Source organism: Abramis brama (assembly GCF_963993115.1).
Source record: "Abramis brama genome assembly, chromosome: 1".
In the NCBI taxonomy this organism is placed as follows: Eukaryota; Metazoa; Chordata; class Actinopteri; order Cypriniformes; family Leuciscidae; genus Abramis; species Abramis brama.
Window position 1 is genome coordinate 57,205,913 of NC_139963.1, and position 13,779 is coordinate 57,219,691.

Below are 13,779 nucleotides of genomic sequence, written 5' to 3' on the forward strand. Positions count from 1 at the left end.
ATTTTTGTTTGTTTTTGCGCACAAAAAGTATTCTCGTCGCTTTATAAACTTTATTCTAAACTATTAATTCTATTAACTTATTCTAAACATAATTCTCTGATCATTCGGACTTGTTGTTTCCGGCCGGTTTCGGTGCATGACATACGTCACGACCACACGTTAGCGATTGGTTATGGCAGATCCTGAGTGACTCTGGGCAGATCCAATAGTTTTGAACTTTAACAGAGAACCCGCCTACAAGGAAGTAAACGTTTCTCAATGGAGAGAGGCCAGACTCTCTGTACAAATGAAATGTACGAGAGTCTGGTAGAACCAGGCTAGTTGCATGGTGTACCGATACTTCAAAAGTATCGCGATGCTCGGAAATTAAAAACGTCACGATACCTAAATTTATCAGTATCGATACTTAAAAAAAAAAAAAAAAACGCCTCCATATGGACGTCTGTATTTTTTTCCTGACGCACGCAGCAAAGAACCTGCCGCTGTCAGTGTCATGTGACAAAACACTACAGCGAGATGGCTGCATGTGCGAGCATGAGTGGTCCACGACTCGTAGAAAAAGATGACGCGAGGAGTGACATATGGAAGTACGTTGCCTACCTTGCTCTGTTGCACGGTGCTCCGATACTTCAAAAGTAAATCGGAAATTAAAAACGTCACGATTCCTTAATTTATTAGTATCGATACTTCTAAGAATGACCGCGTTCCAGATTTGTAAGGCCGGCGACACACTGGCTGCGTGTCGTGTCCGTTTTTATTTCGGCTCCCATGTTAACTGCCTGCGTGAAAACGTGTGCATGCTAGAAATAGAACCGACGCCTATTTTTCACATGACACGCAAGCGTGTTGGCGTTCCTAGGCAAAATAGAATAGGAAAAGATGTTTCTGTGTCATTTTGACACGAATACATATTAATAAATGACTTTTTGATGTTTGAAAGTTTTGACATAAATACAATATAAATGTAATTTAAAAAAAATATTATCGGTTTTCAAATATTGCACCTCTCAATACAGAACAAATTATTCTGTAGCCTATTTTGCCGTCAACACTGCCGACGTTGTCTTTGCTGCTATATATTTATGTTTAACATGAAGTATAGGCCTAGGCCTTCCACAACTCTCTCCCCATATGTCAAATATATCACCAATGAGGCTTATATGTTACCAATATTAAACATTGTTTAATATAATCGCTGTTCATATTTTTATTCAAAGTTCAGAATCAAGATAAAGCTCTTATGTTTCTTATGATAAATGAGATAATGCTGCTAAATTTATAAAAAAGAATTACCTTTGTTCTATTTCATATTTTGTTCTAATGTTTAATATATCTGCTGTTCATATGTTCATTTATTAGTGTGTTATATGATTAGAATGTTGTCCCGGTTTTAAAATAAAGCACAGCAATGATGTTTGAGAGTGTTTCTCCCTTTTCAGGAAAAGTATCGAAAAATTATCGAAATCGCAATACTTGACTTGGTATCGGTATCGAAACAATAATTTTGGTATCGTGACAACACTAATATACAGTACCAGTCAAAAGTTTGGAAACAATACTATTTTTAATGCTTTTGAAAGAAGTCTCTTGTGCTCATCAAGCCTGCAGTTAAAAACTTAAACAAACAGTAATATTATGAAATATTCTTACAATTTAAAATAATGGTTCTCTTTTTTAATATACTTTAAAATGTAATTTATTTTTGTGATGCAAAGCTGAATTTTCATCAGCAAGTACTCCAGTCTTTGGTGTCTTATGATCCTTCAGAAATCATTCTAATATGATGATTTATGATCAATGTTGGAAACAGTTGTGCTGCTTAATATTTTTTTATAACCTGAGATACTTTTTTCAGGATTATTTGATGAATAAAAAGTTAAAAAGAACTGTATTTATTTAGAATAGAAATCTTTTGTAACAATATACACTACCGTTCAAAAGTTTGGGAACAATAACTCTTTTTTTTTTTTTAAGAAATTAGTACTTTAATTCAACAAGAATGCGTTAAATTGATAAAAGGTGATGGTAACGATTTATATTGTTAGAAATGTTTTTATTTTGAATAAATGCTGTTTTTATGAATAAATGCTGTTAACGTTTTCCTCATCAATGAATCCTTAAAGTATTCCAAAAAAATATATTAAGCAGCACAACGGTTTCCATCATTGATAATAACTGAGTATCAAATTATCATATTAGAATAATTTCTGAAGGATCATAAGACACCAAAGACTGGAGTACTTGCTGATGAAAATTCAGCTTTGCATCACAAAAATAAATTACATTTTAAAGTATATTAAAAAAGAGAACCATTATTTTAAATTGTAATAATATTTCATAATATTACTGTTTTTTTTTTGTTTTTAACTGCAGGCTTGATGAGCATAAGAGACTTCTTGCAAAATCATTAAAAATAGTAGTGTTTCCAAACTTTTGACTGGTACTGTATATATATAATATGTCGCAGGTCTGTGAGGCAAGTAGCTTATATGCTGTGTTTCGGTTCATTTAAGAGACCAGATCCAGTTCACGCGCCGGCGACTCCGTGTCCTGATTATATTGCCTGCTATATTTAGCCTCTTATTTATTAAATTCAAGAAATTGGTTGATGAAACATTGATTAAAAATAAGATACAATTAATACAAAACGAAATTCACTTTAAAGACAGGCTGCAAAAACAAACTTAATGAAGTGGTCAAAATCATGTCTGCCCACTCCATTTGTCTCCCGATATTTTCGGGATCATCTTATGCTTTTCACTTTTCATATAATCAACATGAAATTTTAAAAATATATATTATTTTATTTAAACATGAATATGAAACTAAATCGTTTTTTAATGACTGGGCTACAACACATGTACATGTATAGGCCTATTTATATTCACAATACTTACTAAAATATAGGGTTGGGCGGTATTACGGTAATATCGGATACCGCGGGATCTTAAAATAGCACCGGTATCAGTTTCAATACCGTCATTACCGGCACTTATATAGCCTATAATATTTATAATTTATTTATTGCCTAAAAAATGCTTATGTGTGGTTGCAGTTTGGCAATATTTCTGGTTCCAACCGAATGAGAAGGGAGAGGCGGTAAATACTGACGAGGCAATTTGTAAATTGTGCAATAAAAAGGTGACCGCGAGAGATGTAAACAACTCTAACCTAATGTCGCATCTCCGAAACAACCCCCACTCACTGCTGCCAGGATGCATAAGCGCATTAAGTTTCGTATTTGTTAAAATATTATAATGTTATTTTTTCCATCTTTGTTGATTATGAAAAGTGAACAGCACAAATAAGATGGGATGCATCGAGTCAAACGATTTGACCACTTCAATAAATTTAGTTTTGTAAAAGGCCTCTTTAAAACGAATTTCGTTTTGTATAAATTGTATCTACATTTTTTTTTGTATCGTGGATTTAATATAACCATGACATGATGGGCATGCCGCTGTCACTTGCATTGAAATCTCATTAAAAAGGCTATGCCTCACAGACTTGACAAATAAATAAAGCTTGAAATTTCTTTAAACGAAACAATTAAAAACGAAAGAAATAGGCAACTCACTGATTAGGCTAAGTAATCCATGATGTGCATTTCTCTCGTTCATACAGAGATGCGATCGTCAATTTCATTAAACGAAACAATTCAAAACGAAAATAAATATAGTCTGATTAATCAATGGTGTGCATTTCTCTCTAGGCGCGTTCATACAGAGATGGCGATCGTCAATTTCTTTAAACGAAACAATTCAAAACGAAAGAAATAGGCTACTCACTGATTAGGCTAAGTAATCCACGATGTGCATTTCTCTCGTTCATACGGAGATGCGATCGTCAATTTCAGTAAACGAAACCATTCAAAACGAAAAGAAATATAGTCTGATTAATCAATGGTGTGCATTTCTCTCTATAGCGTTCATACGGAGATGGCGATCGTCAATTTCTTTAAACGAAACTATTCAAAACGAAAAGAAATATAGTCTGATTAATCAATGGTGTGCATTTCTCTCTAGGCGCGTTCATACGGAGATGGCGATCGTCAATTTCTTTAAACGAAACTATTCAAAACGAAAGAAATTGGCTACTCACTGATTAGGCCAAGTAATCCACGATGTGCATTTCTCTAGGCGCGTTCATAGGGAGATGCGATCGTCAATTTCAGTAAACGAAACCGTTCAAAACGAAAATAAATAGACTAGCCTACTCTCTGTAATCCACGATGTGCATTTCTCTCTAGGCGCGTTCATACGGAGATGCGATCGTCAATTTCAGTAAACGAAACCGTTCAAAACGAAAATAAATAGACTAGCCTACTCTCTGTAATCCATGATGTGCATTTCTCTCTATAGCGTTCACTACGGAGATGCCGATCGTAAATTTCTTTAAACGAAACAATTCAAAACGAAAAGAAAAAGGCCACTCTCTGATTGTGTAATGATGTGCATATCTCTCTATAGGCGCGTTCACTACAGAGATGGCGATCGTAAACTTCCATCTTTGCAGAAAAGTTTTATTAATAAAAATCAATGGACACGCGTTACCGGATTACAAAGGCACTTCTTGCTTGTTGCACGCACACAGATATTATGTTGAATAATGGTGGGCTCCGGCTCATAATAACAGTTAATGCCGTCGGCCTGACTCAGACACAATGTGCAGGTTTTGGGCTTGTTTTTTTTGCCCGATCTGGCATTCAGTTTCTGAACGGTGTAGGCACAAGCCAACAGTTTGGTGACGCCGTCTGAGCCCATTATGTCATATTTTTTAATTAGTCACGGTAATACCGTATATCCCGGTAAAATAGGGAGGCGGTTTGACGGTTTAAAAATTCGAATACCGCCCAAGCCTACTAAAATATAATTAATATCATTTTATTGCATTTGTATTAGTTGTTTGAAGAGTAAAAAAAAAATCGGTCGGTCTTAACGCAAGTTTACAACCGGCAAGTCGGTTGGACTAAAAGGGAAAAAAAATTGTTTAATTGGGTCGGTCCTAAATTGACAGGGTCGGTCGATCGGTTACGGCAAACAAGAATATTTTTAAGTCAACAAAAATATTTACTAATTACTAAGTACTTATTTTTATACAAAATTATTTGGCTTTATTAAAATGTGTGCGTAATTTACTCACTAAAATAATAAAATAAGTCGAAATAAGTGATTCAGATGACCAAAGCACAAGGTTTTCTTTCATAATTAACATTTTAGCTACTCGTCCACAGAGCTACTCGGTTCACTGAGCTGCACATGCGCTGCTACTTTAGTGGAGGGAGGGATTTCAGTGAACGAGGAATATTAGACAGTGGATTACTGTCAGATCCTGGTTCTCCCTAAACTTTCTCAAGCTCAACAGTGACAAAACTGAACTCCTCCTTATTGGCACTAAATCCATCATATCTAAAATAAATGACTTCTCCATCTCCATCGACAATTCATCTGTGTTCCCCTCCCCTCGGGTCAAGAGTCTGGGTGTCATCCTAGATAGCACTCTGTCATTCCAGTCCCACATTAATAACATCACTCGGTCAGCATATTTCCATTTACGTAATATCTCTCGCTTACGCCCATCTCTCTCCCCCAACAGTGCTGAAATTCTGGTTCACACCCTGGTCACCTCTCGCCTAGACTATTGCAACTCTCTCCTCTATGGTCTACCTGACAAATCCATCCATAAACTGCAACTAGTCCAAAACTCTGCTGTCCGTATCATTACCAGAACCCCCTCCATCAGTCACATAACACCAGTCCTGCAGCAACTTCATTGGCGCCCCTTCAAATACCGTATAATTTATAAGATCCTCCTCCTTACATTTAAAGCTATCAACAATTCTGCCCCTAAGTATCTCACTGAGCTGCTCCATATCAAGATACCCACTCGTTCTCTCAGGTCCTCTTCCTCCATTCAGCTCATCCTCCCACATGCTCGTCTGGTTACCATGGGGTTTAGAGCTTTCAGTCATTCAGCCCCACACCTCTGGAAATCTCTGCCCCACTACATTCAACACTCCACGTCCATAACCATTTTCAAAACTCACTTAAAAACTCATCTTTTCAGACAGGCTTACTCTCTTTAATTTTTTATTTGTTTTGACTGTAATGACCCCACCCTTTCTCTTGTTTTTTTTATTATTAATAGTATTATCATGTTATTCTATTGCCTGTTTTCTCTGATTGCTTGTTTAATGGATTGAGTGTTTTATTGTTGATTTTGTAAGGTGACCTTGAGTGTTGAGAAAGGCGCCTATAAATAAAATGCATTATTATTATTATTATTATTATAATTATTACGTGAACAAGAACGATTCGTTCACCTAAAAGATTCTTTCAAAAAGAATGATTCGTTCACAAATGTAACGTCACTAGTGTGTAGGGTTGCAAAATTCTGGGAATTTTCACAGATGGAAAGTTTCCATGGGAATTAATGGGAATTTAAGGGAATTAACAGGAATTTATGGGAATAAACGGGAATAAACTGGGAATTTTCAAAGTTAAAGGTTGGCTCTTCGTAGGGAACTTAAATATAGTTGAGGAAAGTATATTTTAGCATAATCTTGACTAAAACAAACAGATGCCATTCAAATACACTTGAATATCCATGCCATTCCTCAATCACATGCACATAGCACACTGCTTACTGCATGGCTATTGAGACCACACCCCCTACTGGCACTGCGCATGCCTCCATCGCATGTACAGAAGCCCAAAGCACAAGACTATTGAAGGCACACATTTGAGCCTGTGGACTAAACAAAGTGAAGTAAGTTTTGATGATATTATGGGGAAATATATTTATTAAATATTCATCTAGTAGATGGCAAGCTGATAAGTTAGATGCTAAATAGAGATGCGCCGATTACAATTTTCTAGGCCGATTCCGATTTTTCATTGAGTTTGACCTGCCGATACTGATTTTAGCCGATTCCGATTTAATTTTTTTCTAACCACTTAACAGCACACACAAATATTTATTTTCGATCTTTTCTTTAACCCTTTCACGCATAAGTTTAAAATATTCGAACTGACACCCCCACCCCCCAGAGTGAGTTTTTTCCAAGGCGAACGTTCCCTTTAATGTTTCCATGGCAACGCGTCACGCGACACACCGCAGCCACAATAATACTGTATGACAGATGTGTCGCTTTTATTTCGCTTTTCCTTTTTTATTCAAAATATTCACAAACTTGCTTACCATGTCATCAACTAGCCTATCTGATATTACGATTCTCAAATACGTGTAAGTGAGTGTGTTTGGTTGTTTAAAAACCTTTATAAATAATCTTGATCTATAAACATAAGATGGGCGCCGCAATGTTGTCCTGTCAGTCGGATTTACAGCACGTGAATTCATCAGTTTCTCCCGAATAATTAAAATTGTTCTGTTCTACTTACAAATAAATATGTTGAGTATCTGTTGAAAACATTTTCATTGGATGTTTTCTTATGACTTCTGTTTATATTTATGCTTGGATATGATACAATGATCGATTACATTACAATTAATTCCCAGTTAGTTCCCCTAAATTCACATTAATTCCAATAATTCCCATGGAAAGTTTCTAATATGGAATATTTCCAAAATTCCCCAGCTTAACTTCCCATGTAAATTTACCGGAAACTTTGATCGATCAAACATATTTAATAGTTCTCACTTCAGAATCATGGGATTTGTGCCTATAATGTTTAAAAAACAATAACTGGAGGATCAGTGTACCTCATTCATGGAAAGTTACAGGGACGTTTAATTTATAAAACTGTTACATCTGGGATAATTTCTATCTCCATTCACTCCATATTTCTCTCTTTTAATTATTTTGATTATTTAGAAAATTTGAAAATGAGTTTTTCTTTGATTTCAGACCCGATGGAAGAGCGAGGAGAGTGAAGAACTGAGTGAAGTGGAGGAGGAGAGAGAAGAACTGAGTGAAGTGAAGGAGGAGAGAGAAGAGCTGAGTGAAGTGAAGGAGGAAAGTGAAGAACTGAGTGAAGTGAAGGAGGAGAGTGAAGAAATGAGTGAAGTGGAGGAGAGAGAAGAACTGAGTGAAGTGAAGGAGGAGAGAGAAGAGCTGAATGAAGTGAAGAAGGAGAGTGAAGAACTGAGTGAAGTGAAGGAGGAGAGAGAAGAGCTGAGTGAAGTGAAGGAGGAGAGAGAAGAGCTGAGTGAAGTGAAGGAGGAAAGTGAAGAACTGAGTGAAGTGAAGGAGGAGAGTGAAGAAATGAGTGAAGTGAAGGAGGAGAGAGAAGAACTGAGTGAAGTGAAGGAGGAGAGAGAAGAACTGAGTGAAGTGAAGGAGGAGAGTGAAGAACTGAGTGAAGTGAAGGAGGAGAGAGAAGAACTGAGTGACGTGAAGGAGGAACATCATGTCAAACCTGGAGAAAAACCTTTGAGTCGCTCAAAGACTAAAAAGACATTTTTAAAGAAAAGAAGAGCCAAGAAATCTTTCACCTGCACTCAGTGTGGAAAGAGTTTCCCAAGCAAACAAAATCTTGAGCGTCACATGAGGATCCACACCGGAGAGAAGCCATTTCCATGTAATCAGTGTGGGAATAGTTTCAGTCAAAAAGCAAACCTTAATGTTCACATGATGATCCACACCGGAGAGAAGCCGTTCCCATGCAATCAATGTGGGAAAAGTTTCAGTCTATCTTCACACCTTAAAGAACACATGAGGATCCACACTGGAGTGAAGCCGTTCACATGTGATCAGTGTGGGAAAACATTTCTTACGGCATCACACCTGAAGATACACCTGACAGTTCATACAAAGGAGAAGCCGCATTCATGTTCTGTGTGTGGAAAGAGTTTTTCACAGCTGGATAGTTTACATAAACATCAGAAAATTCATACTGGTGTGAGAGAGTACATGTGCTTTGAGTGTGAGAAGACTTTTATTACAGCAAACTGTTTAAAACGGCACGAGAGAATTCACACTGGAGAAAAACCTTACAAGTGTTCACACTGTGACAAGAGATTCAATCAGTCAACAGATCTGAAAAGACATGAGAGGATCCACACTGGAGAAAAACCTTACAAGTGTTCACACTGTGACAAAAGATTCAGTCACTCATCACATCTGAAAACACATGAGAGGATCCACACTGGAGAGAAGCCGCACGCGTGTGATCAGTGTGGAAAGAGTTTCTCTTTTAAAACTCAACTGAAGCGACACATGAAGATCCATGTAGTGGAGAAACCACCTCACCGCAGTCTGAGATCACGGTAAGTAGTTCATCTTTATGTGCTGAGAAACAAAAGCTGCTTTTCCACCTTTGTAAAAGGTTCCAGTTGTGTTTCCACTTGAGCTGGTACGGCACGGCACAATTACAAACTGTTCTCGGCCCTGAACTCTCAGCACACTTGGATAACCGTGTCGAACCGTGATGGTAGTGTGTGTGTGTGTACTAGTGGTGGAAATTTTTATTATTTCCAGAGAATCGTTCATTTTCAGTTCATTCACCAAAATGATTCGTTCATTGTTTCATTCAGTGACAATTTCTTCATATTACATAAATACGCCAGCAGGGGTGAAAAATTAGTGTGTTATGTCTTAAGTCAACACAAATATTTACTTGTAACAAAAAAATTATTTGGCTTTATTAAAATGTGTGACTAATTTACTCATTAAAATAATAAAATAAGTCGAAATCAAAGCACAAGGTTTTCTTCCATAATTAACATTTTAGCTAGCCGTCCACAGAGCTAGAGTTCTCAACGGGCCTGAAAATTACAACCCGACCCGACCCGGCCCGTGGCTTTTAAAGCCCGGACCCGATGTAACCCGACACATAAACATGAATTATCTGCCCGAACCCGACCCGCGGCCCGATGCCGCGTCAGTTTTTTTTTTTTTTTTTCTCTCATACACATATTATCATGACCAGCAGACGGGAATTCAAATCAACCTTTAACCCTCTGAGGTCGACAAACGCGCCGACGCGTTTTGCCGGATTTTCTCCACATTGTAGCACTATAAACTTAAATTACTCCATCATTTATGGTCATACAGAAAAAAGAAATATAAAAAAAGAATCTGTGATATTTCTCCTTTTGTATGTGTCCACTTACAATCAAATCAAAACATTGTGCTTTTGTAAAATAAAGAAAATAAACAGGGTGTGCGTTCTGCCTCTCTGTCGCGGTGAACTTTTTTTTCTTGAGCACGTCTATAAACTGAAACAAAACTCAGCGAATACTTGTCACACATTTATGAGCCATATACCTTTATAAACATTTAAGTGTGTACTTTTAAATGATCGGATTCAAAACGAAAACAAATATTATCTGTTTAAGTAATTTGTATAAAACCAACAAGATGTCCAGCTTCTCAAACGCTTGCTCATTACAGTTAATTTGGCCACGCCTACTCGCGCAAAAGATATTCACATGCAAATCTCCACATGGAACGCGAACGCGCTCGTTACCTCAACAACAAAACACTTCACTTCACTTTTCGTCGAGTTTGAAAGACGTGCCTGAGCTTACATTGGATTTAGGCTACCTCAGAAGAAGAAGAACGCGATTTGAAGACAAGAAAGATAAGGTAAGAAATTCTTACATAGCCTAGTTTGTTATTGTTGCATAAATGTCACGTTGCAGCTGAACTGTTGCTAGATATATGGGGAATATTATAATATTTAGACCCGTGTTTACTGTGTTTGTGGATATCTGCTCAAACATAGATATGTTTATGGTAACCATAATGTTTTATATTTGAGAGTGATCGCGTTTGAATGTATCATATTTTGCAAGCGATCGCGTTTGAATGTATCATATTTTGCAAGCGATCGCGTTTGAATGTATCATATGTGTTTACTGTGTTTGTGGATATCTGCTCAAACATAGATATGTTTATGGTAACCATAATGTTTTATATTTGAGAGTGATCGCGTTTGAATGTATCATATTTTGCAAGCGATCGCGTTTGAATGCATCATATTTTGCAAGCGATCGCGTTTGAATGTATCATATTTTGGATGAAAGCAAAACGCACCAAACGGCTTCATGTTTTTATTATTATCTCATTTCATATCATCATAACGGATGGAAACATTTGAAGTAACATGATAATCAATATATTTTTCTCTAGCTTCTTTTGGAAGATTTATAGGCTGCTATAGGTTATTTATTGTTATTATTATTTTATCCGCACTGCGCATATACCTTATGCCTACAAGGCACAACAAACCTGGTGTTCATTATATTATATATCGTTGGAAACGTGTGTGTGTGTGTGTGTATTCTGTGAATTTTAAAAAGGAATTTTAAAAAGCAATTTTAACCAGAAAAATCTAATATTTATTTCCAAAATCATGCAGGCCTTTCTCTTGATATCAGTATGTTCACTTTTTTTTTTTCAGGTCCCAGATGCCACTGAGGACTTCAACATTCACATGAGTCTCAGTACGTGAACATGGTAAAGTGAAAATCTTGGAAATGAAAGGTATGTACAATGTTTTTAGGAATGGCACAAAGGTCTCTGTCTTTGAAGTGCTTTTTTGGCATTTGTTGTGTATCTTTGGATTATGTTGTGTTGTAAATAAATCCAAACAATTTAAAAGCCATTATTTTTTAAATCTCCTCATTTACAGTATTGTGCAAGGTTGCTCAGAATGATAGGGGCCTGATAGCTCCTAATAGGGCCGTTAGGGGAGGTTCTTTGTCTTTCTCAGGTGAGAAAAGCTTACATATTAATGAGCTCTCGCATAAGGCTTTTTCACACAAAACACGTCGTAAAATTTTTAAATCAATATATTGTCTTATCTGAATGAGCAGTCAGGGTGATTTTCACATAGTTTTGCAGCAAATATTCTAGGCTACGTCATACAATTTTCAAAAGTCTTGTGAAGAAATAATCAGTATGGGTTTCATGGCCTTATTTCAGTGAGAATTTTTTTTTGTATTTTCAAAAACCACGCATAAATGTCATTATCTCAAAACTACAAACTTTTACATACATGCTGCTGATATATTATTGTAGCAGAGTTTGTGCTGAATACAGTGTAATTAGACTTTAGCCATGAAAATGTCACAAGTAACAGAAATAACCAGAAATGTCAGAGCATGTCAGAACACCTCCAGGGCCCAGAAAACAGCTCAGACCTCAGAGGGTTAATGTTCACGCCTTTTAACAATACAAACAATACAAACAACTGAAACAATACACTTTAAGTATATAATTAGGCTGTAGTAGCGACGGTGAATTCACCTGTGGCAAGTTTACTTCTCACCAACTCCATCTTCTTCTCCAGGCTAAAGGCGTGCACGCAGCGGCGTTAGGTCTGCCCCCGCCCCTCTCCATGATGCACGTTACACGCAGCAGCCAGACTTTCTTTACGGTGACCAGCAGCGATGATTAATAAATGTTTTTTTTTTTTTTTTACTGAGCGGAAAAGATTAAGCCCGAGGTCCGACCCGACCCGAGTCATTTCATTATATTTTCGACCCGAACCCGGCCCGAACCCGCGGGTCCCGTCGGGTTTGTCGGGTCGGGCCGACCCGACCCGTTGAGAACTCTACACAGAGCTACTCTGAGCTGCACATGCGCTGCTACTTTAGTGGAGGCAGGGCCGGTTCTAGACATTAGGAGGCCCTAGGCAAAATTCATGTTGGAGGCCCCCCACCCCCACTAAAAAAAACACTTAAAACAAATATGATTCCTAACCTTTTTATTTATACAGCATTTAATTTTAAAAGCAGTATATTTTTACTTACACAGTACATAACATAAGTTTGGACACATTACTATTTTTAATGTTTTTGAAAGAAGTCTCTTATGCTCGTCAAGCCTGGATTAATTTGATCAAAAATACAGAAAAATAATATAGTGAAATATTATTAAAATTTAAAATAATGGTTTTCTATTTTACTATACTTTATATTTCTGTGATGCAAAGCTGAATTTAGTGTCACGTGATCCTTCAGAAAACTTTATAATATTCTGATTTATTATCAAATGTTAGAAATGGTGCTTAATATTTATTTTATAACCTGTGATACTTTTTTCAGGATTTTTGATTATTAAAAAGTTGTTTTAAAAAAGTCTTCACTATCACTTTTTATATATTTAACACACCCTTGCTGAATATTCCTGTATTTTTTTCTGTATTTTTGATCAAATAAATGCAGGCTTGTAGAGCATAATAATAAACTTCTTTCAAAAAACATTAGTAATGGGTCCAGACTTTTTACCGGTACTCTATGTACATATTAATCAAACTTTATCTAAGGTAATCTCTTTTTTGTTTAATGAAGATGTTATTGTTGTTGTTGTTATTTTGCTGTTTTATTCAACTTATTCACAGTTCCAGAATCCCACTTCAGTAGATGAGCATAAGTGCTTTTATATTGCATTGCTACCTTAAATATGCTATGCACAAATCAAGTTGAAGAGAAAGACACGATCGGTACTGAGCAGAAAAAAATATATAAACTGATATTATTGGCGTAATGTCAGGGTATAATTTAATCATCAGCAGAATTTAAAAGATAGACCCATAGATATGAGATCCTTTATTTGAAACATTTAAAAATGTTGTAGTGTGTTGGCTTTTTAACTTAGAATACAGACGTCTTGTCTTTTAATTTTGTAGCTTTTTTACTAGTCAGCTCCCGACGCGATGTTATTCATTGTACGCGCAAATTCAAAGCGTCGCGTCTGGGCACGTTAATGACGCTCGCGCTCTTTTGAACTCATAATAAAGCGGTGAATGATTTTTCCAGAAATGACGCTGATTTACAGTACAAGTTTATATTTAGAATACATTGCAATCA

At 36.5% G+C, this 13,779-nt stretch overlaps 1 protein-coding gene across 6 annotated transcripts in view; it reads left to right on the plus strand.

The window, feature by feature from the left end:
• The window catches only part of LOC311076416 (uncharacterized protein), an 88,519-nt gene that overhangs the window by 58,623 nt on the left and 16,117 nt on the right, over positions 1-13,779 (plus strand). For 4 of the 6 annotated variants that reach the window (XR_014604662.1, XR_014604663.1, XM_084104636.1 and 1 more), the window contains exon 2: positions 7,868-9,228. Coding sequence is in view for 4 of the 6 variants with exons in the window: in XM_084104636.1 (XP_083960762.1) it covers positions 8,018-9,228 (1,211 nt within the window). In the remaining 2 variants the exon portion in view is untranslated. Of the gene's footprint in view, positions 1-7,867; positions 9,229-13,779 lie in introns of those variants that run through there. The other 2 variants (XM_084104634.1, XM_084104637.1) reach the window with 1 other exon arrangement.